General features: G+C 36.3%; 1 protein-coding gene across 2 annotated transcripts in view; it reads left to right on the top strand.

The window, feature by feature from the left end:
* UBL3 (ubiquitin like 3) overlaps nucleotides 1-23,887 on the top strand; it is a 63,250-nt gene that overhangs the window by 28,417 nt on the left and 10,946 nt on the right. For both annotated transcript variants that reach the window (XM_067290870.1, XM_067290859.1), the window contains one exon: nucleotides 23,742-23,850. In XM_067290870.1, the coding sequence (XP_067146971.1) occupies nucleotides 23,742-23,850 (109 nt within the window). The remainder of the gene's footprint in view (nucleotides 1-23,741; nucleotides 23,851-23,887) is intronic.

Here is a 23,887-nt window from a genome sequence, read left to right as displayed (position 1 = left end):
TGTTGTCTTCCATCTGTAGTTGCTTCTTTTGGAAGCTCTTCCATTTGTTTAAATCTTTAATTAAAAAAAAAAAAAATCTTGAAAGGTTGTGAGCATGTTTAATCTCTCCCTTGAAATATGCTGATTTATAATTTACTTAGGAGAACATCTTCCACTGTGCTAACTCAAGCCTTGTCTTGCTTCCTTGAAGATGAAAATGCAATTTCGTTGCATCAAGTGTAATTTCCTACTAATTTTTTGTACTGCTAATAGCAACTTGTTGCTGACTAATGAAGAGGTAAAACTTTTGTTCTTCCTCCTCTGCCCTCTTTGGAACCTCTAAATCTTTGAGAGAAATGTCATCTTCAACTAAATCTTTTTTCTGTATTCACTATTCGCTAAATAACACACTTGTTACTAACATGTAAATGAGGTAAATGCATATATCTCTTATTGGCTGTAGATTTGGGAGCAGAGATGGTCATAAACTAGAGCTTTGGGGTGATAATGGGTTTGAGGTAGTCCGTACTTTAGGGATGCTGTAACATTGTTTTTCTCTTGTTTCTTCTGCAGCATCTTCACTGCAGCCTTTTCAGATGGCACTAACTCCTTTTTCACTCCCAGCTTTCTTGTGGCGATTTCACAACACTGTCACTGGTACTTTGCTCAGTCATGTCTGTGCACACCTCTGTGTGCTCTGTCTCTCTCCTCCATGGCGCTACCAAACAGCCCTTGTCCACAGAGAACAATCTGCTGCCACGGCTGTATGAGAGCCTCTCTCGTTCAGGCTTGTCTCCTCTTCCACCTAAAATCTCAGTCTGTCCCTCTGACACATCTTTGTGGATGGTTAGCTTTTAACTCAAGCACAACTTGGCCTAAAGCCATCCACTTCACCTCTGTTTTGGTTATGTGGGCAGTATCAGCACTCTTGATCATTGTTTGGGCCTGTAATCTGGGTGCCATTTTTGAATGAGCCTGACTGAAACACCTTAATGAGAGTTCCCTGGGAAACAGGAATTGGAAATATTTAGACAGCAGCTCTAACATCTCTTCTCTGTGTTTGTCCCTTGCGATGCAACTCTCCAGGTTCTGCTACTCGCTTTTTTCAGTTACGGCAGCATCCTTTTCTCTGGCCCCTTTTATATGCTTCCAGAATGATCTGAAAAGATATAAGATTGTAATTTTTGATACATCCATTCACTGTCTTTCTTCCACAGTTCATCAAAAAAGATTGTTTATCTTTTCATATATATATATATATATTTTGGAGGGGGGTGTGTGACTCTAGTAGCTGCTCCTGCATGTGCACTTGATCCAATAAATACCTTTTGATCTTTATCCCATGCTGCCAGTTCTGTTCAGGAAGAATATTGTATACACCAACTGCAAAATTAACATTTTCCACTTTGTTTTTCCTTCTGAACTCTTCTGTGGTTTTTGCAAAAACTTGTGACAATCAACAGGTGATGTTCTAAGAGCACTGACCGTAATAATGGTCAACTGTTATCTTTGTAGAGTTTTTGGATTTTCTTGCCTGCCTTGAGTTATAAGGGACAATTTCTTTATTCTGGTTGAAGTTAACTGTGTTAGATTTTTAAGCAATATTGTGATACAGATTAGTAAGAAAAGGGTGGACCATGTCTGTCCATGTTTAGAAGGGGTAGAAAATATCCAAGGCAATCAGAAAATTATAACATGGATGTGAATGATGAAAATCATGGTTGGCAGCTGCTCACAGCAGTGGGAAAAATGGAGGACAAGAGTCTGGAAGTAAAATATAAGCATATTTTTGATTGTGTTGAGACAGTGTTACCTGCTGCTGAAATGAATTGTAAGATATTTGGGAGACTGAATTGAAGGAAAGTGATTCCTTGTACAATGGCAGATAAATTTACGAGCACAAGTGAGTCACCTAGGGCTGGGTGTTGGTAAGGGAGCCAAAGAAAATACTGCTGAAAGAGGAAGAGGTAAAAAAATAACACTTTCGGCTTCCTATCAATTTTCGTAGTTATAACAGGTGGGGAGAGCAAAGAGCAGACAGAATCACAGTGATAGAGAGACTGGGGGTTAAACAGAGTCATGCGAATGTTTTATTAGCAGTTCTTGTTCACCTTTCTGAAGTAAATTGGCTTCTGGCTTCCTGACAAGTCACAGTCAAACACGAAGGGTGATGTAATAGGTGTTTTCTAGTGATTTATGCTGTTTTCCCCAAGGAGCGAGAACTTACCCACCTAGAAAAAGCAGAAGTTGATGGTTAAGGAAACCACAGAATGTATAGGGATCATTTTGACTGCATGCATTCACACATGTGATTGTCCAAGGCATGCAGTATTAGATGGCAAAAATAACAATTTTTTTCCCCAAATTTATTTTTTTTATATGATATAGATGATATAATTCAAAAATGCATAAATTCACAGGGATACCTTTTCTGTTGGACATTTCACTGCTTGATTCATGTGATCAAAGTTCCTTCTTAAAACCTGTACAAAGCCAGAACAAATTAAACTAGAAAAGAACTTTAGAAATTTGAAGAAAAATTGAGTAAACTTGTTGCTTTGATGATTCATGAGGGAAACTTGGATGTGATAAGTAGGACTCATAAAGATTTGCTCAACGGGTTATATACATATCTGTATTGCTGTGAATTATTGGTTTCTTTAATTGTGTTTACTTCTTTATGTAGTTACATTTAGTTCATTGTGAATTCTAGTATGAAAGAAACCTTCTTTGCAGATAGTAGTGTTGGCTAATGAATTAATTATCAAAAACTGGTCAGCTAAAATGACCTCCACAAAGTATAACTTGTTGTGAAGCTTCTCTTTACAATGTGACTCTTTCAGGAGGTACTGAATGATGTGTTTAGCATCTTCTAATATGGCTTCCAAAATAATATAAATAACTGAATTTTCCTCTCGAATTAGAAAGTGGCCATGTATATACAATCTGTAAATGTTGGGCACATGGTATATCATTCAAGCCTTACCACTGGAACTTAAGTTTTGTATTTCCACTTACGTTGATACAGTTGTCTAGAACTTCAGCTTAAAAAGTCACATCTTTAAAAATCAGTGAAAGTGCTTCTCCTTTTTTTCCTGTCTCTTCACTGCTCTTAGAAGTGGTAATTTCATTCTTGTTCCTGCTTTTAGAGAAATAAAGCAAGTCCTGTCTCAAGCAAGATATATCATAGCACATTTCAGCTTCAGAGGTGGAAATATCAGAATGTTCAGTGTGATCAATGACAGAAGGCTAGAATGGAAAGACTTGGTCAAAGTTATCCATAACTTTCCTTCTAACAGTGTATGTGTTATTAATGCAGTAATTCAGGTCTATCTTTCTCCAAAAATGTTTTTTCTGGACGTGACTTAGGTGGATATACAACCTGCAATTTTAAACCCAAATACTGTAATCTTGTTTCAAGAGCAACTGGAATTACTGTAACTGTAATAGTAGCTCTGCTAACCATTTATTGTACGTAAAAAGATCTAATCTATAGGAAGATGGTAATTATTTAGAGTTCATGAATACTTAATGTTTGCTTTTACTGAAAACAAAGTAATCAGTATTTCATGAAATTAAATATTTGTTCCGCATTTTGTGTCGTGGTCATGCTTGAATGTGTGCAAAGTGAAAAAACATTTTGATTACTAATATAACGTGTATGGTAGAGCACACTAATTAAAAAAAAAGTAGCATAAAAGTATATTAAAATTCTTGAAGTAACATTGGAATAACTTGAAGTTACTCACCGTATGCACTTTTGATCAGAAGCCATAAGATCTTTGACTGTGTGCACGTTCTGGTTTGGTTAGTGCTTAATACATATCAAAGGATAATCTTTTAATTCTGGAAGCTGATGGCTCAGTAGTTTTATTCTCTGTGTAGTGAACCAGTGCTTGTAGAGGACACTGGTGAAAAATGTTTTTTAAGCTTGAACTAAGAGCATGTAATTAAAAGGGTAGTACTTTTATACCCATATTCTAGGGAAAATATGTCTGACTAAATGTATGCAAAGTGCGTACAGGCAGGGCTCAGGTCAGAACTGAAACTGAATTTTTTTATGGTGAGGCCATGCCTTTGGCTTATTGTCGTGAACCTATGCTTCCAGCCATTAATCTTGCCACTTATAGGATGATTCTTTCTCTATACATTTCTTAGCTAGTGTTTCTATCTGCACTGGCTTCTGCGCAGGAGAAAATCTTATGAAAGTGTGTGTGTATTTTTGTGGAGGTTGAGGAGAATGGAAGGAAGTCCATTCAGGTGTTTCTCGGATTAATATTTTTTTTTGCTTATTTTCCTCTTAATGCTTATTTATGAAGCAGTACTGACAACTGTTCTGGAGAATCTGTTTGTCTTCAGCTTGTTATGAGGCAGCATAAACAGCAGTTTGGAGAGCTTCAAGTCAAAATCCCGGGTTTCCAGAAGAAAGCTAGATATGATGCCTAGATGCAGAGGGTCCTTCTTATAAACCTCTCTTACTGAATCAGTGTCTGTTTGGAAACTCAATATCCACCCAAAAGACAGCTAGTACCTTCTAACCTCCCCCCCACCCCAAAAAAAAAAAAAAAAAAAAAAAAAAAAAAACAAATCCCAACAACAGAAAACCCCTCCTCACTATGACTTTGTCTTTTTTGTGGCTTGCAATGTCAGTTATACTTCCTTCTTTGATTAAAAACAACCAGTATAACAGCAAGGGAGTATTAATTACCACTGTACTTCCATTTAGAAACTTTGGAAGTCTTTAACTGAGGAGTATCTGTAAACGTAGCTTATGAAGTAGACAAACAGGGTGAAATACTCTGATTTATGTTCTTCTGCTCATTTAGCATACCACAAGTACCATCCCTCTGCGAAACTGCTGTTACCAAACCGCAGAAGAAGTAATTAGCAGGCAAGAAACATTTGATTTTGTGTTGCAGTTTGCAGAGTTCTGAATAAATGTGCTTTGGGGGTGTGTGTGTGTGTGTTTTTCTTTTCTTTTTTTTTTTTTTTGTGGCATTGATTATCATATTTAGAGAAAGATTAAAGTTATGTTCTCTCAAAAACCCCTTGCAACTTAGTGCAGTTGTATTTGATTTCAACTTATCTATAAATGGAAATGTCATGTTGTGAATGATGCTTACTATTAAACCTTAACTTGGAAAATAGTGCATCCTGAGTAGCTCTAAATTGTTACACTATCCCAAAATACAAGGAGAAATATGAAATTCAGCTATATGCAAGGGTGAAGATACTGTTCTTGAGGGAAAATGACCCTTTCTCTTGATTAAATGCAGTCTTTCAAAATAGTCAACTTCAAATGGGGCACATGCTGAATTATTAGGTTTTGAACATTAAAAATATGCTTAATTCTTCATTTGAGATAAGAAAAAGGATGGAAAGTGCTTTAGGAACTGACAGATATATAAACTGTCCTTGTACAGTGAAGCAGATGAATTGTCAGATTTTAAAAAGCATAAAGTTTACGTGAGGTGGGTAGTCTGTGGAATTCATTGGTTTGTGATGCTGAGGCAAAAGATGTAATTTAATAATCATTGTGAAAATGATTGTCAGAGAGCTGTTAATTTTCAAGCCTTAGAGCAAAAAGCAGTTGTTGAAGCAAGGGTAAAGATCCTTCAGTTATGGTATCGTGGAACTGAGACTCAACTGTGAAGATTTTAGTCCTTTCTCTGAGGTATCCAAAATATGATTGTGTCAAAATAGGACTCTGGCTACGTTCACTGCTTGGATTGATCTTTGGTATTTCATATTCCTTCACTTTAAGCACAAGAGGCAAGAAAAATTCTGAACAATCCTCCCCCCCCTCCATTTTGTTGCTTTATAACTTTAGCCCTAAGATGCAAAATGGCACAGTACACCTTTATATCTTGTTTTACTGTAGTTTTAAATTCTGCTTTAAAGCTTAGACCTAGCAAAGTCAAAATTTGTGGAAATTTTTCCCAACTTTGGGAGACTTAGTTGGGTTGACAGCGAGATTCTCGCACTCTAATAACTGATTATACAGGGCAGTTTTGCTGTGCATTGAAGTACCCTGTGCAGAGATCAATCTCCAAGTTAGCATTCTCCATAGGTAGTTTTTATGCTGAGATAGAAGAGAGAGTGTAGTTAATAACTCTGAAGAGTCTGATAGTATACGAACACTTACTGGGTGTTGAATACATTTTTTGTTTATTTAGCAGATGCTTTAATGAAGAACTGTGTGGAGGTGTCATGTGATAAATGCCAATAAACTAGAGTTCCAAAGGAAGTGTATCAGAAGTTTAACATTAAGAAAAATTTAAACCTGTGAGCTGACAAGCATACTAGAATGAAAGATTTAAATACTGCCTCAGTTTTCTTTTATCTTTACAAAACTGCAAATTATTAATATTGTGTGCAGAATGACTCTATAATAATATGTTGAATTCTACTGGTTCTACTGAATTCTTTGCTACATCATTTTAAGAACATGTCACTGGGGCTTTTGTGATTTGAGAGTTTGCTACAGGTAATCACAATAATAGTTTCCTCTTCACGGTGCAAATAGTACCATGATGATTTTACTGACGCACTTTGGGAGGAAGGTGAAGATGATCAGCTGGTTCAGTACTTGCATGAAAAGCTAATTAAGCTTTTTTTTATCCTGCCTTTGAGGCTGTATTGGAAAGGCCCGAAATACCATGGATTTTGAAAATGGAGAAGTTTTGCTTACTGTCAGTGTTGCAGTTTTGATACTGTAGTTTTTAGAAGTTGAAACTAGCTCTTGTTAAGGCTTAATAAGGGTAGAGTATGATCTTTGAAATTTGATGAAATGTTTCAAAGCCTTCATCTCAGAGGTAGTTTGGGCAAGCTTTTATTTAGGCCATAGCTGTTATATATATTTAATTGATATTTCTGTGAAAGGTCTGCAAATTGAGAGAGTAACTCTATTAATACAATGATTTTATTTATTTTTAATGTCTTAGCCATAAATATTTGTGTGGCCAGTTACTTTGCAAATTAGAGCCTCTTAGGCTTCATTTGATTAAACTTTACAAAGATTGTAGGTGATGTAGGTGAGTACATAATCATTGTACTTGAATGTCTTCCTTTTGCTGCTCATGGGTTTTCCTTGCCACTGTTATTCCTGGACTCCGGTGTTCTTTGCGAGCTGGATCTATGTTCTTCCTTTCCAGAGAGACAGTTCTCCCCCCACCTTTTTAAAAAAAAAAAAAAAAAAAAAAAAGCCTGTCATCTCGTTCTACTTCTTACAGTTTCCTTTGTCTTTCTTTTCTGGGCTGCCTTGTTTAGTTGCTTTGTAGTAGTTTCAAACTTTTTATTACAATCTTAAATTTGAAAATAATTAATTTTAAATTTACGTTACAATTATTTAGACTAGTTCAGAACTGAACTGTCCCCGGTGATACTTGTTGTCAATTAGCTGATACCGCAGCAAGTTTAGGAAGTTATTTCAAAAACGATGACATTAACTTTCTTATATCATGGCGATATTTAGAGTCTAAACAGTGTCTGGCACCATGCACATTTAGCCACCTCCTCAGATTCTTGATTTGTAGTATGAGCACTACACAGTGTTCATTTAACACTTACTTTGTAGAATTTGATAGGCTGTTTATTTTAAGTAAACAGCCTTGCCCGTTGAAGTAATCAATGAAATACAGTTATATGCACATGAGAATTCATTAGCGTTCTTGGAAAATTAATTTATGAGTGAGAATGTTAATATGAAAAACAGATGATGCCATAGTTGTTTCTGGCACCACTAAGTGACAGTATCACTAGTCGCAGGTTGATGCAAATTGACTTTTCAGCTGAATAGTCGCCCAGGCCATGGGTAGCTTAAGACAATAGTTTTCTTGATAGCTATTTTGTTTAACAAATGCACTTTTCTTTTTAAATGCCAGATCCTCTTTTCAGCTTTGTATGATGATTTGTCTCCTAAATGTATTGGGAAGAATGGAATAGATTTAACTATGTGGACTTTCATTCTCTTCATATACAGCAGCTGTTTCTTGTATTTGCTATACTGTCTTGTGAGTATACGCTTGAATCTTTGTAAGAAATAGTTCATCTACAATGCTGCTACTGTGCTGTAATTGCGACTTAGTAAATAGCTAGAAAATCGGTTGGCTGATAACTAGAATACGTTTGAACTGCATTACTGTTAACATCAGGTTGTGTACAAAGAATTGTCACTTGGGCAGTAATACCTACCTACCTACCTACCTACCTACCTACATACATACATACAATTTTTTCTGACAGATTCTTGCTAAAGGGTGCTGTGTCTCCTAGCAGAGAGCTTGCGAAATTCTGTTCTCATGCTCTTTTCTCCAAAAGTACAGTTGAAGCAACATTTATAATGCCATGACAGCAATTGCAAAGATATTACATCCTTCTTTCCCTTAATGAAAAGTACAGTGTATTTTTTAAATTCTTTTTGTTAAAGATTGCTCGTTGTAGCTGAAATATACCTCCATCCACAGCTCTCAGAACTGAACGTTTTCAGTCCCAATAAGAAAGAAGACTTTTTTTTTCCTGTTTGTTTTTAGGAGGGAGCATTTGCTCTTTCCTGTAACATCAAAGTAATGCTTCAATTTGGACAATTACAAAAGTTTAGTAGCTTCTCTGGGAAATAACTCTCCATTAACTATAGTTAGTCATAACTAGTGGTACCAGCAAAATTTTTTCATAACATGGTCAGTCATTAATACTGTTTCTCTAGACTGTCATGCCTTTTGCCTTAATAAAATAGAGGTGAGAGGGTCTTTGAAAAGTGTTGTAGTATTTGTGGAAGTATTACCAAAACTCTTAGTTTTAAAACATCTGTTTTGGAAATGAGCTGTAACTTAGTAGTATAATATAGAAAGAGAAACAAGAGACCATCTTAAACAGCTAAAAATCTCAGCACATGGGAAATGAAAAGGAAAGACAGGTCACCTCCGTTTCTCAGAAAACTCAGGCATGTAGAGGTTGAGTGACCTGCCATGGCAGAAGGTCAGAAAACAATCTTCTAGGTTAGGTCAGCACCAGATGTCTTGTGACAACCAAAAGGATGAATGTTTTGCAACTAGTCCTTATGTGGTGGTAGTATGTTTGTGCCATCTGTATTGACTATGTGTGCTGAAAAATGCAGGGGTTAGGGTTTGGATTATGGCTAAAGTGTCAAAATATTTTATTTTGGCACAAATACCTAAGTATGAGGATCAAAGCCTGATAAATGAGTTATTCTTGTGTTGCCTACATTTTTAAGTTCAATCCAGTTAGTTCAGTGAAGTAATACTAATTCTTTTTTTTTTTAAGGTAAGGAACGTAGATACTTTGGGAGCTTTCAGTGGCATACCTCCATAGTTGTCTGTACACAGCATTTTGTAAAACATAATTAAGACAGTTTAGAACACATGTTGCCCCAGTTTCACAGAAGCCAACCTTACTCACTCCTCTGACACAGAGCAGATGGCTTGCTATAATGTAATTGTTGATGGAGTAAGAACTGAGAACTCTGACTAGTGTTGCCTGTAGTCACTGCCAATTAGAAGACTGTAATGCCTACAAGAAGACATTGCTGTCTTCCCCTTCTGCTAAGGGTCTAGGGAAATCCTAGACGAAGATGATGGTCTTGCTTAGAAGATGCCTGAATATGAATTCAGTCTTAATTTTAGTGCATTTTTTATAAACACACATTTTTCTGCAAGGCTGGAATGAAGCATTTTTATATAATATTATATGATAATTTTTGTGTAGACTCTGGGCATACAAGAAAAGAAAGGAAAAATATTAAATATCCTCGCTAAAAAAGCCTTTCTTATTCTTTTTCTCTCACAAAAATCTAATTTTCTATGAGGAAATTCTGTTTTCCAGATGGAAAAGGTTAAAGCAGAACATACCATGACTTCATGGCACCTTGCCAGGCAGATTCCATTCACTTTTGAAGTACTTGACTGCTACGGTGGCAAGTGCTTCACGAAACGGTATGATAGGCACAGAGGGACATTGCATGAGGAACTAGAGCTACCAAAGTCGTTGAGCAGTAAGTTAACAACGGGTAACTGTTTCGTACTTTATAGAAGGTGTAACAGTACAGCAGGAGAGGACAAAATGAGAGGGAAGTTTTAACTGTTGTCGTCATTAATAGATAGTGGGGAGTAGCTAGTGCTCTTCATGATGGAAATAGGATAAGAATTACTATTAGACTGCCAGCTGGTTGGGAGGGCACAGGCACGTGACTAGCATGCAATAGCAGAAAGTTGGATAAGCTGTGCTTTTTAGTATTCAACAATGAATGCAGTGCACAGTAAATAACTGGATTAAACCTTATGTGGGATATCATTTCATTAACTTCAGTCAATTGACTTCAGCAGGATTAGCTCAGGGATGAATTTGCACTATGATGTTTAAACAGAGCAAAAATACCTAAGTGTTATATAAATAAATGTTTTATATTTTTGTTGAATGTTAAAGGTAACTCATTGAGGAAGAAAATATCTGATGGTAAAGAATGCTCATTATCCTGTTCTGAGAAGTTTAGGCATAGGTCAAGGTCAAGCTGTTTGCTCTTGAGGAGTTTTATACTGAATAAATTGGCATCAGCATTACAATCCTTGATCTCTTATCACATGATTCAGTGTTTACTCTGGGCTATTTTAGGAAGAAAAAAATTAGAAAGGGTTGTGTTCTCATTCATATCAGAGTTGCTTACTTTCACTAGAGTAAACGAGGTCTATGGTCATTAAAACATGCATTTTGATTAAAATTTAAACTATCATCTCTTGCATCAGAGATAAAAATACCTAGTGTCCTGTCTCTTACCTTCAATTATCACAGCTTAGTGATTTAGATAGTGCTTTGGAATGGCAAAATTTTGGCTGGCTGCCATGATACAGTAAGCCCCGAGAAAGTCAAAATCAGTAGCTGATAATAAAAAATTAATTTTATGGTATTTCCACCCCAAGTGAACTGAAATATATCTCTTCTTCAAGGTGCAGCTCTTTGCCTTTTTTCGTGTTTTTAAAAATATTGGAGACTTTTTTTCCATTTTATTTTTGATACTTCCTCTCAAGGCTTGAAAAATTGAGCAGCTGAATACAGACCAAGAGACAGACTCGCAGAAGGTGAAAGACTTGTTAGCATTGTCCTGAAATGACTTGAGAGTGGGAAGTTACAAACTTATCTCCAGTTGAGGGCATTTCTATTAGGATGTTGCTTCTGAAAATCTTAGAAAAGTTTCTATTAATATGGTGTTATGTTTAATAGCTTAGATGAGGGAACAATGTTTGATTGGACTTTAAGGGAAACAAGTCACTGTATTTCTCTTTGTTAGGGAATAACAGTATTTTTTCCTAGTCTAATTTTTAATTAGACACCAGTTTCCTAGTGTCTAATTTAAATGACAGATATTATTCATGTCAGTTAATAATCCCTATATTTATTCACAGTGTAAGCATTTTTATGTATAGTACAGCAAATTTCATGAAAACCATGCAATGCAACAAGTATTGCAAGAGCAAATAGAACAGAAATCAAAAGTGAATTCAGAAGACTGGTTCCTCCCTCTTCCATTGTTTCTCTTCTGCTCCAAATCACACTATTTTTGTACTTGTTTGTCACTGCCCCTTTTTGGGGCCCAAACAGTGACAAATTTATAGGCTTTACATGGAGATTAATTTGTTTTTGAGGAAAACTATCATGATGGGGATCTTTCTACTCTCATAAGGAACTAAGAGGTAGACCCCTCATTTCCAAGAAAGTAATCTGTTTTCTTTTTAAATAAACTCCTATTTTCTTTTCCAATGAATTTTTTTAATTGGTTAGTTACTTCTTTGTGAGAACTGAAAAGTGAATATACCTGCTGACTTTGAAGTGATCCTTAATTGTTGTTGCTCTCTCTCACACAGTAACCAGTGGAAAGTGGGAGCAGAGAGAAGAGCAGGTATAGGACTTTTGCAATAATGAGAACTGAAGAATGCAGGGAGCACAATGTATACGTTTATGTCTGAAGTACTTCAAATGAGGAATCACTTTTTTAAAGCCTGTCTAGGGGGAAAAAAAAATCTACAAAACCAATAATTTTAGAATCTCTTGATCCCTACAAGGCTTCACTATAAAGTACATGGCTATGCTTATTCCAGTATCTTGCACGAAAATCAGTGGGGTGTTGCAGGAAGTCTGAAGGCTACTTTTTACTGACAGATTGCCCCATCTACCTCCTTTGATTACTATTTTTGTGAATCTTTCTTCCTTTCTGATACTGAATTCAGATGAATGAGCTTTCCTCACAGACATGATGCAGTTGGATGGGATGAGCTTCACTTGTCTTTTCTGAATATTAGCATATGGAATTAAATGATATCCATGACCATGTGCCACTTGCAATTATCAGTGTTTTGATTGCTTCCAGTTAGTATTAACTCCCTTGATATGTCCAGTTTCTTAAATTTTTTAATGTTTGTTTGTTTTTTTTTCCTACTGAACTTCATTTGTGTTCAAATTGAAGCTGACATTTGTTTTCCTCTAGACTGTAACTGAAGGATTGCTTTCAGCTTTGTCTATAGTCTCACTGAGCTATTCTGGTTATAAAATTCTGATATGTCCAAGTTCTGTTGTACATGTTTCTCCAAATTTCCATCTTGCATCAGGAAACTCAGATTTCTGCCTCTGTTTTCTCATAGCGCACAAAGAGTATACTCTCCCTGGCTCATCAGTAGTTTTTCTTTATTCGTTGTAATCATGCAACAGCTGCATCTGAAACTTTTAGAAATGCTGGTTAAATAAAATTGTCATTCATAAAGTTAGTTAAAGATAGTAAAAAAAAGAATTGATTGAGGAATAAGACGGGGTGAAAGCTATCAGTCTACTCCCATGGACTTGAAAGAGCAGCTTTCTGAAGAACCAGTTCCTTGGAATTGTATTTCTTACTTTGTTAGCAGCAATAGTTCATTTTCAAATCTGAGATGCTTGGCATTTCACAAAATAAGCATTCACAAACTTGACGTTCTTGTTCAATCTCATCTTTAAAAGGAAAAATACAATCTTAAATAATGTAAAAATAGTATATAAATGCCCTATATATAGAATAAATTAGATCAAATGTTGAGTTGTATCAGAATTAAATCCAAATTTAAGTAAGAGTGTCTAGCATTGTCCTTATTCACATTTATGTAGTGAACTTCTAAGCTTCAGATAGCAGCTGACATGGGGGGTGAAAGCAAGGCGATGGGCTAAGCCAGTGGCAGCTATTGGGAAGAGATGACAGGATGGTACCACAGATGGTACATGCTGATTTCACTCTTAAAGTTTGAAGTCAAATGCTGGGATGCGTGTCACTAGAAGATATTTTTAGGAAGATAGAGATTGAAAAAATAGCAATAGACACCTCCTTCTCTCTCCTACTCCTTCTCTTTCTCACTTCAGAAAGGAAACCTGAAATGCGCTTCTCTGCTGTTGTTGTGTGTGTGTTCTGAGGAAGGCAGGCAAAAGCCTGCATTTGTTGCCTCTTCACTGCTGATTCCACATGCTGAAGGTTGGGGTCCCCATGATCCGTCCTTTGGGAATGGGGCCATTCCAGCTCCTACTCCAGTAGGGGTACTGGTAGCAGAAGTCCTACAACACTGGAATTTATCAGACCACCCAGCTGTGACTGATTGTTAGAGCTAATCTGTTTAGACCCCAAGGACAAGCTTTTCACATATGCATTGTAATTTGATGCAGTTTTATTTCTGCTCTAAAATGACTTTCTAAAATGACTTTTCACTGGTTCAACATGATATGTTGATAGCTAAAGTGATCTCTACCAAAATTTCATGTTATTCTGAATGTATCGGTTTCTCTGTTTTGTGTTTTAGTCACATTATCTAAAGGCAAAAATACACTTACTGTAACACCAGATTGACAGGATGAACTTTGAAAATAGAAAACTTCAATGCCATGTGTTTAACTCTGCATGCCTGTTTTTTTTCTACCCATTTGTGTTGTAGCCTAATTCCAAATTGTAGTCTTCTGTATCTTTTAATTTACACATTAAGATCATGATGGGACTTGGACGATTCTATCATAACCCTATACATGTGTAAAATGAACAAAAGTGTATATTCTGGTGTGTATATACTAGTGATTATTTTGAAAGACTTAACATCAGGAGACTTTTGCATATCACCTAGTTGGCCTTTATCAATATTTTATATAAAAGTTTGAAAATGAAAAATTTTTTTGCAAAGCAATATTCAGAGGAGGCTTAAAAATAGTCATACAAAGTTGAGAAAAGAGGACTTGCACCTGGCTGGTGCTAATATTTGGGAATTGTTTGTTCTTTGCTTTCCTGAAACTTTCTAGACTGTTGTGAAGGGACGAGAAAACAAATTAAAAAAATGCTGGTACACCTGAATCTTGCATGTGCAAGGTGAAACTGCCTTGGCTCTGGCTAATGAGTAATGAGAGTAGGTCTTCTGCTGAATCCTTCCTATAAGAGTGGTTTCACTTAGCAGTCAGGAGGAGACAGGTTAATTCTATATCCCACAATTAAAGTGTGCACCTGGAATACAGTAGACATTGCCATTTAAATTGAGAAGATCAGATACTTGAATACTTCCATTGTTTCAGGTAATGAAAGAGTTCTGTTATCTCCAAATACTGGGAAATGAATTATTCTTGCATTGGCATTTGTTGCATCTCCAATCTGATCAAATTATTGAAAAATCTTTTACTGATAGAACCAGTATTTTTCAATGAAAGTTTATTCATCTGGTTGGACTCTCTTATTAAAATTGATTTTAAGTTAAAATTCTTAATCTGATTTAATTGAGGCTTTTTTGTGTCATTTCTTCCCCCACCAGAAAAAAAAGCCCTCCCCTCCTCTCTCCCCTCCCCCCCCCCCAAAACAAAACAAAACAAAAGCAAAACCATACCTGCCCTGAGAATGCTTATAGTCAAGATGGTGAATGAGATTTATTATCCACTGGAATGCTTTATATTCTATTGTTGGTTATTTATGATAGTATACATTTTAATTTGAGGAACAATCTTTCCTAGATACTCCTGTTTAAAAGACAACCCTGGATCCAGTAGGATATTGAATAATCCATTGCCATTTTTCTGGTGTTATTTGAACTGAAGGGAGGGAATGGATGAAGTGTGACCAAGCACTGTGATTTTAAGTTCAAGAATGTCCTGGTTCCCATAGCAACAGCTAACTGTCATAGCTCCTGAGTTAAATGATTATAGAATTTTGCCTTTTACTCCCCTAAATAAGATGTGATAATGCTTCATTTTTGGTTTTCTTTCCTGCCTCGCTTTTCTCTCTGATATTTGCTAGCTTCTATTAATTCCTCTCTGTGCAAAGTTGTCTTAGCTATTCCTTATTTGAAGGAACCAGTTGTCCATAAAAGTTAATTTATTTCTCTGTATAATGATCTAAAAATGACTATGTCATGGAAGTGGTTGTGAATTTCACATTAATTGTGAATAAGATGACGTGGTGTACTATAATATTTTTATGGCCTCATGTTTGACTTGCCCTCCTGCCACAAGTGGTACAGCTCTGAATGAGTTATGTAGGTCTGTCAGCCACTTGGCAATTAAACTAGAGTTTTGTTTTGTCACAGTAACTGTTAATGTGTTCTGTGTCAGTCTTTTCTTCTCTGATACGAAGAAAATCTGTTATGGATGCAAAGTAATTGCAAAGGTGGAGCAGAGCTCCTCTGTCCATCTGAAGCTAGGTGAAGGAATTCTGAGTGTTGCCACATCTGAATTTTTGGTGTTCAGTTGAGGAAGCAGAATTAAGTTACTTGTATTCCCCATAAAGTATCTGGTGAAAATAGGTGCCCAGGAATATTATTGCTAAGTTTATTTTATCCAGTGATCCTTGAAGTAGAGTCCAGAATCGAGGCTCTCCTCCCTCTCTCAAGAATGCTTGCATCATTGGGCTACAAATTTATACTCCTCCTTCCTCGCTCACTCTCTCCTCACCTTATGAATCTGTATCCCAGTCCCTTCGCCAGCTAGTTCCTTAGCCAAGGAGGAGCATTACTGTTCTAGATGCATCTTTGGTAAATTCCCAGAAAGTTCTGGAAATCTTAGGAAAGCTGCTTGGGGAAAATGACGTTAGATCCAGTGATCGCAAGTGATCAGTGATCATAGATCCAGTGATAAATGGAAGAATAAGCAAAGGTGTGTATATAAAGGCCTTGGATTTCAAGGGAGCAAATGCCAAATAAGCTAAGTGTATTGGGTTAGTGTAAGGAGCATATCTGAAGATTTTGAAGGTTTGACAAAGGAGGAAGCTTGATGTTTCTTCAGGTCAAAGACATTAAAGCTATAAACTATCTGCATGCTAAATGAGGGAAAGGATGCAGGAAGAGACTTTGAAGTCAACGGATGAATAACCATTACAACAAGAATATTGGGAAGGAGTAAAGTGTATAGAGATTGGATGATTTCTATGTCAGAAACCTGAAGTATATGACATCAGAAGAACTTAAATCATCAAGTGGATGAGACCATGATAGTGAAGGATGGCAGCTATTGTAACTGCTCTGATGAAGGCAGAGAAAGGTAGTCTGGCAACTCATTAGCATCCTAGAGTTGATGGAAAAGATTAGCAAGGATCTATGATGTAAAGAAATAATGGAATAAAATGCACTACTTATATTTACTCAAGTTGGTTTATACAATATAATTTTCTTAGATAATTTAGATATCTAGATAATTCTAGATATCTAGGTAACCTAGATAATTTTCCTTGGAATGAGTAAACCTTATGGATCTGTCTGGGCTTCAGTGAGTAGTTGATGTGCTGTTACATAGGAAAGGATGAGCTTGGGAAGTTGGGTATTGATAGAGTGCATGACTCAAGTGGAGAAGATGGTAAGATGTAATGTTGAATGTGGAAGTGTCAGGCTGGCAGTACTGTTCAGTGGAATTCCTTAAAGATTAATTTTGGGATCAGCTGTCTTTGATATCTTCATTTATACCATTGACACAAAGAAAGTCAATATGCTGATAAAATGTGTTGATGGTGAAAAATTTGGAGGCATCAGCGGTACAGAAAAGGATCATGATGATGTATGGGTGATCTCAAGGACTGGATTAATAGGAACAAAATTAATTTTATTAATATCAAAATATTCTATACATAGGGGTGACTAGAAGCAGTGTTTTGTCATGCAAGTTTGAAGGCTTATGGGAATGACTGGCTAGAGAGCAGCATTGCAAAATTACTGAGTAGCAAATATGAGACACTTTTGATGTTCAGATGGGAAAAGGAGAGGCAATAGAGGTAGGGGAATAGTATTGTTGTTTTAATTCCTGGTGATATTCTCCTGAAATACTCTGTACCATTCTAATCATGCATACTTAAGAAAGGTGAATCAAAACTGAAACAGATCAGAGTGAATTGTAGAATCATTCAGTTTTGAATGCACCTTGAGAGGTCTCTAGTCCAACCTCCTTTTTAAAGCAGGATCAGCATTGAGTTTAGACCAGGTTGCTCGAGGCCTTGTCCAATTGGGCCTGGAAAACCTTCAAGGACGGAAACTCCCTCACTTCTCTGGGCAGCCTATTCCACTGCTTGACTGTCCACAGGGCAAATTTTTTTTCCTTAGTTCAGAATCTTTTGTTTCCAATTATGACCGTTGTCTCCCATTGTCCTGCCTTGCACCTCAGTGCAGAGCCTGTCTTCTCAGTAACTTACCCCTAGCTATAGGAAGGCAGCTAATAGGTGCCCACCAAGCACCTATTCTCCAGGTGAACCAAACCCAGTTCCTTCGACCTCTGTTCATGTACTTCAGCCCTTTGAACACAATGTTCACTGCAAGGGCCAGTCTATTAATGAGGGAAATCTTTGCCTGTTTATTTTGGTGGAGTGCTTCCATGTCTACAAATACTGCAGATGTAGGAGAAAGGCATCAGAACCCCACAGGAGAAAAACAATTATTCTAGCTAAAGCACAAAGTAGGCTCAACATCAAATAGGTATATCTTGTCCATGTATAAATTCATGCTGGGAGTTAGAAGGAAGTTCCAGTCAACAGAGCAGTCAGGTTCTGAAGCAGCGTTCCAGTGAGTGGAAAAACTGAAATTCTTCTTTAAATTTAGCTGGATATATTTACGGAAGGGATTGCCTGAGATGGTGTCTACCTTAAGAGTAAACTGGAGTCTAGAACCTCACAGGTTCCTATTGGCTTGACGTGTATTAGTGTTGCCTTTTCATTTAGACTGTCATTGCGAGTTTGTTCAACTTCTTAAGTAAATCTGATGGAATTAAGTTAGTGTCTTGCATGGTGCTGTAAGGTATGAGATAAGCAGGCTTTTCTTTGGGCTAGAGTCATTCTGAAACTTTAATGCATCTTTGGAGAACAAACATCTTTCTTAAATTATGAACATGAACTAGGAAGCTAATACTGGATTTTAAAAAGTGAAACTTCAGTCCGTATTTCTGAATGCTGTTCTCATACTTTTTGTCTCCTGGTCCATTATTAGCTTTTAATGAAATAAATTTCATATCCATTAAGCGAAGAAAAAAATAGTCTTGTGTATATATATATTTTTAAGTCTTAAAAATAGCTGAAGAAGAGCAATTAGTTTAAACGTGGTTGTAAAACATGTGGTATCATGACATTCTTCCTCCTCTGCATCTTAATTGTAATTTGGAGGAATCTTAAGCTCCTGCCGGAGCATATTGATAACAAAAATAACTTGGTTAATTGAATAGATGTGAAGTTTCCTAAACTTCAAGAAATATTCTGTAGGTTGTAAATCTCTCATTTCTTGATATTTAGGTGACTTCCCATCTAGTCAACTCTAGCTTTGAAATTAGAAGCCATGCAATACTAAGGTATTTTGTAGTTAGACCTTAAAGAACGAACAAAACTCTGTATATGCGTATAACAAACAAAATGAAACTTATTCTACCACTGCATGTACATGACCCAAATTTTTGTTCCAAAAGTTGCAGTCACACAGCAAGTGTTACTACAGTCTTTTATGTGTAATTATTTTTTTGGAGGGTTCATAGTATGTAATCTGAACTATGATTCTTTATTATGTATGTGGTATGACTGATGCGATGGTTATAGGAGCTGTAATTTATGAAATTGGTGTGGGTTGTGGAGTGGAGGGGGAACAAGTGTGAATTTGCAAGCTTGAGATCACAAACAGAATATGCTATTATATAAGCATACAGAATGAATATAGTCCACAAATTACATTTAATTCTACTTCTGATGCTTTCATCAGTAAAGTTCCAGTTCATGCTGAAATGCAGAAATGTGCGTGTGATCCCTACTGTTTGCTGTAGCAGAAGCCTGGAATTCCCCTCGGTAGCCTCAACCCTCCCCCCCCCCAAAAAAAAAAAAAAAAACGAAAACAAAAACAAAAAACAACCAACTCAAACCAGGACAGTCATTGTTATGTACCCTGTGGAAGAGCAAACTTGTCACGGTCATGTGAATCACAAAAACTATAACAGAACCAAGACTCCTTCAGCAAGAATAGATGGAAGGGCTTTAAGCATATGGTCTGCAAGGGATATAGATACAATTTTATTCAACCTTTTAAGATATGAATTATGATATAGAATAGCTAAGACCACTGAGAATCATAGCAAGATTTTTTTTCTGCTCTTTCCTCCAGTAAGCATATGTACATACACATACCCTCTCATTTTTACTCTTTTCCTTTTATATATCAACTTTCATCAGTGATATTTTGCCAAAATGGTTTGTTCCAGATCTCCTACAGTTTCTTTGAAAAGGCATTCTTAATCACTCAGGTTTACAGAATAAAAAATATAGCGGTTGCAAGCCATTAACATTTCTAATACTCTTAAGGGGAACTTTAAGATTAGACTTTAAATTTAAAGGCAAGTTTGGGGATTTTTTGCTTCAAATCCCTTGAGACGGTGTGATGTGCAACTGAAGGGTAAGATTCCTTCAAGTCAAAACTGAAATATTTATGTGTGTATGTATATAAAAAATAGACAAACATGTGAACTAAATGTGTCAGTGGTATGCTGTACTATAAATAAGAAAATATTTTAACCTCTCATTAGAGCAGCTGTTTCTGTTCACTTAATGTAACATCTGCTTGACTGATTTAAGGATTTATTTTGGGCTTCTGCTAATATTTGGTGATTTTTTTTTTTTGAAATGAAAATAACCGCCACATTTTACACATACTTTGTAGTATAGCTTGTTGAATTACTAGTTGTTCTCGAGGTATCTTTTATATCTGATAGTAAGAATATGAGAAATGCTCTGCAACAATAAAACTTAAGCACTACTGACTTATCTGTATTGAGGAGAGGAAGAAGGAACTATTTTTTCCCTTTTTCCCCCCCTGTTACTTATTTATTTATTTTTAATTGTATATTAACTGCAGAGGTATGACTTAATCAAATTTTGCAGGGAGCCAAGTTGGTTTCAGTTGTTTCTCCGTGGTTTTCTTCTTCCCCTATTCCCTTCCCTTTAGTGTGCCTGGTAATCCCAAAACTCAGTACTAAGAATAAAGAGAAATGCATTTCCTTAATATTGTGCTAGCTGGAGAATAACTTTTGTTTTATATTAATATTGTGCACTAATAATGTTCTAAGCACTGAGCAAGACTAAACTTCTAATTTTTTTTTTTTTTAAATCATCGTTTGTAGGATCCAAATCAGACAGTTCTAGATAGCTGACAGTTTGGTGACATAAAAGTTTATTGCCTAGGAAAGTGTTTTATTCTTCAAAATATGTAATCCCCACCACAAATAAACTACACACCAATAATTGAAAATAAGTCTTTAGATAACCTTCATAAAATCCGAGTTTGGGGTCTGCTCGGATAGAGGGAGCAAGCTGTGGGGGATCAGGAGTTAGCTGGGATAGAGGAAATAGATGGCAGGGGAAAGGCAGGAAGACTAGTGGTGAAGAAGGCTCCTCATTTTATCCACTAAAGCATACAGCAGACATTACTGCTGAATATTTGGGGTTTGAATGTTTATTTTTAAACAGATAACCTATTCCCACGTACAGTACTACAGTTTGTGATGCAGTCTAAACCTCCTGACTTTTTGGCAGTATGTTGGTGTTGCAATGAGATGCATTTAGGCTTAAAGGATAATTAAAGATAATGAGGTATAGAGAAAATGGAATAGAATGTAACATGTAACATTTATGAAAGCCAGATCATGGCAAAGAGGCTTTTGATGAAAAGAGCTGATTTTCTAAGTAGAAATTTTTGTAGTTTCATCTGAAAATGAACATAGCATTTGATCTGGTGCCATATTGTGAACTGTTGGTTAAATAGGAGAAACTAGGATTTAGTAGAGAAATTGTGAGTATGTAAGGACGTAACAGAGAGGATATCAACAGATTGAGAAAGAGGGAAACTGGATCAGAGAGAGCTCATTATTGGAGTCACTTATGGATCAATTTTCACATCAATCTTTTTTCATCCTACTTACGTTACTCCACTCCTTCGAGTGAAAGGAAGAAGGAGTCTAGTTAGAATAAGATTGGCAAAACCTTACTCTGCACCTCAAAAATGCTTGTTGGACATCTCCCTATTTTGACCCTGAGTCCTATGAAATCGCACCCAAACATTTCTGTATAACATTCCCTTCTCTCTATGCTAAGAGCATTCTTCCAACTTCATGTGATCAATAAATTTTAGCAGCACAATCCCTGTATATGTACCTTTATCATTAAATGACTCAGATGAAAATCAGAGCCATATACCTTAGGGGGTTACAGCCAAAATGTCAGTTATAAGCTTGGAGGCTCAAAACCCAGAAATCATGGAAGTAGAGAAGGGTGTGAAGTAACTGAGCTAATTGGGTAGTGCAATTGCAAAAAAGGTGTATGTAATCTTGGGATGCAATCAAAGATGATATTTCCAGTAGAGGTGGGAAATTACTGGTGGTTTTATACAAGCATCTGGTGAGACATTGTCTAGTATACTTAAGAAATAGCCATCTCTTTTGAGGGAAGAAAATATTTGAAATTGAAACATGCAGCAACAGGCTACTAGGATGAATGAAGAAATGCTTCTCAATGGAGAAAGCTTGAAGAGTTTGTCTTGAGTAGTCCAACTAAAGAAACTGAATATGTGAGTGTTCTCTATAAATACTCTGATGGAGGCAGCTAAGGGGAGAAAACTATTTAAACTGAAAGACAATACAAGTAAAACAACAAGTGGACATAGTCTGGCCATTGCTAAATTTAGGCTTAAAATTTGAAGTTCTCATTCATCAGAGCAGTCTAGTTTTTGGAATAAACAGCAATAGTGGAACTTAGTCTGCTTTTTGTGCTAAATCTTGATAAGATTTGAAAGTAGTTCTTCTTAATCATTCTAGAAATATCAAAGAAAATGCAGTCTTCATGCTTTTAATCAGGTTTGTTCTGAATTTGCTGAATAATCTTTTTTGATTAAACGGCATTCCTGCAGCTTCTGTTCTTTAAGATATGTGTGATTTTTTTTTTTTCTTTGTTACATACAGGCAGTGATATTGTGTGAAACTGGCTGTGGGCTTTCCTCAGAAACAGCTACCACTTGGTTTCCTTCCTGTGTTAATGGCAGAGCTTTTATTTCCTGACAGGAGTTAATGGGGGGCAAGGAGGGGAAGCTACCTCTTTTATGATAACTCTTTTTTGCCCTTGCTACATTTTGAAATAGAGACTGAATGGCTTTTTGGAGGGGTCATTCTCTCCATTTATATTGATAGAGTGTGCAGGATGATGGAGATCCTAATTTAGATGCCTCCATTAGGTGCTTAAAGATAGGTGGGATGAATCCAAGCCAAAGTATTTAGAAGGGAACAGATGATCTATCCGGCGAGCTTCTGAAATAAAGAGGGGATGGATAAATGAGGCAAGACTGTAATGTTCAATGCACATAAAGTGTTGAGATTTTCATCCTTGCAGAACTCTTAAACTTGGGCATCGCTGTCAATTTTTTCCTTTTGTATTTGATCTAGAAAAAAATTGTTTCCTGAGTTCCAGCAAGAATGAACTTTCTTGCAACTTAACTTAACTTGAGAGGTACAATTTCAGAGTCTGATTTGAAAAAGCGTCCAAGTAGTTAGGAAATGAAAATCTTGCTAAAAGTTGATGGGATTTAGACTTGTAGGCCAAAACATAAAAGTAGTTAGTAGTTTGACTTTTCAAAGAAATTGTTAAGTGCTAGCTACCCAAATAGCTCTTACAACCTCACTAGTAGTTGCTTGAGGAGCCAAAATTTAATCTCTTTTGCATTGTAATGTCATAATGAGCTCTTTATACAGAATATTTTAATGCTATATAGGAAAAGGATTACATTCAGTAATTTCCAAATAGAAGGGAAAATTATAGCTGAAGGTGCTGCTGGTTAGATAAAGGAAATCAAGGACTAAAAAACCCCAAAGATGTGATTATATTAATTAATTGTATAGGGATCTCAATTGTTTTCCTTGTAGCAAAAGGACAATGTTTCAACAAAATTTTGGGTTAGGAAGATGGACAGAGGGATTCGGAGATCTGTGGTAGGTGGCACCTGGGCAAGGTGCTGTTTGGCTCCATGGGATTTTGTAGGAGACAGTGAATGAGATCAGGGCTGATAAATACCGTACTGGAGGGAGGGTAGGTAGGGCTTTTTGTGATACTCAATATTTAGATGCAGTTTTTTCATGTTTTTTAGTTATGTGTGTTAAGGTAAATTTTCAGGTTCATATTTTTTTTTTCTTCAGTCAAGAAGATATGCTACTAGTGTTCCTTGGCTGAATTTTATTATATCTTAAGTCTTCTATGTATACTTCCTAATATTGCATTTTCTTTACAGATAAATTTGCGCCTCATCTTGGTAAGCGGGAAAACAAAAGAGTTCTTATTTTCACCAAATGACTCTGCTGCAGATATTGCAAAACACGTGTATGACAACTGGCCAATGGGTGAGTAGTTGTGTGCCTTTCAAGATCTTAAATGGCT

This window comes from Apteryx mantelli, chromosome 1 (genome assembly GCF_036417845.1).
Source record: "Apteryx mantelli isolate bAptMan1 chromosome 1, bAptMan1.hap1, whole genome shotgun sequence".
Lineage (NCBI taxonomy): Eukaryota > Metazoa > Chordata > Aves > Apterygiformes > Apterygidae > Apteryx > Apteryx mantelli.
The sequence above is the reverse complement of the archived record's forward strand: the minus strand, read 5'-3'. Positions and strand labels throughout refer to the sequence as shown.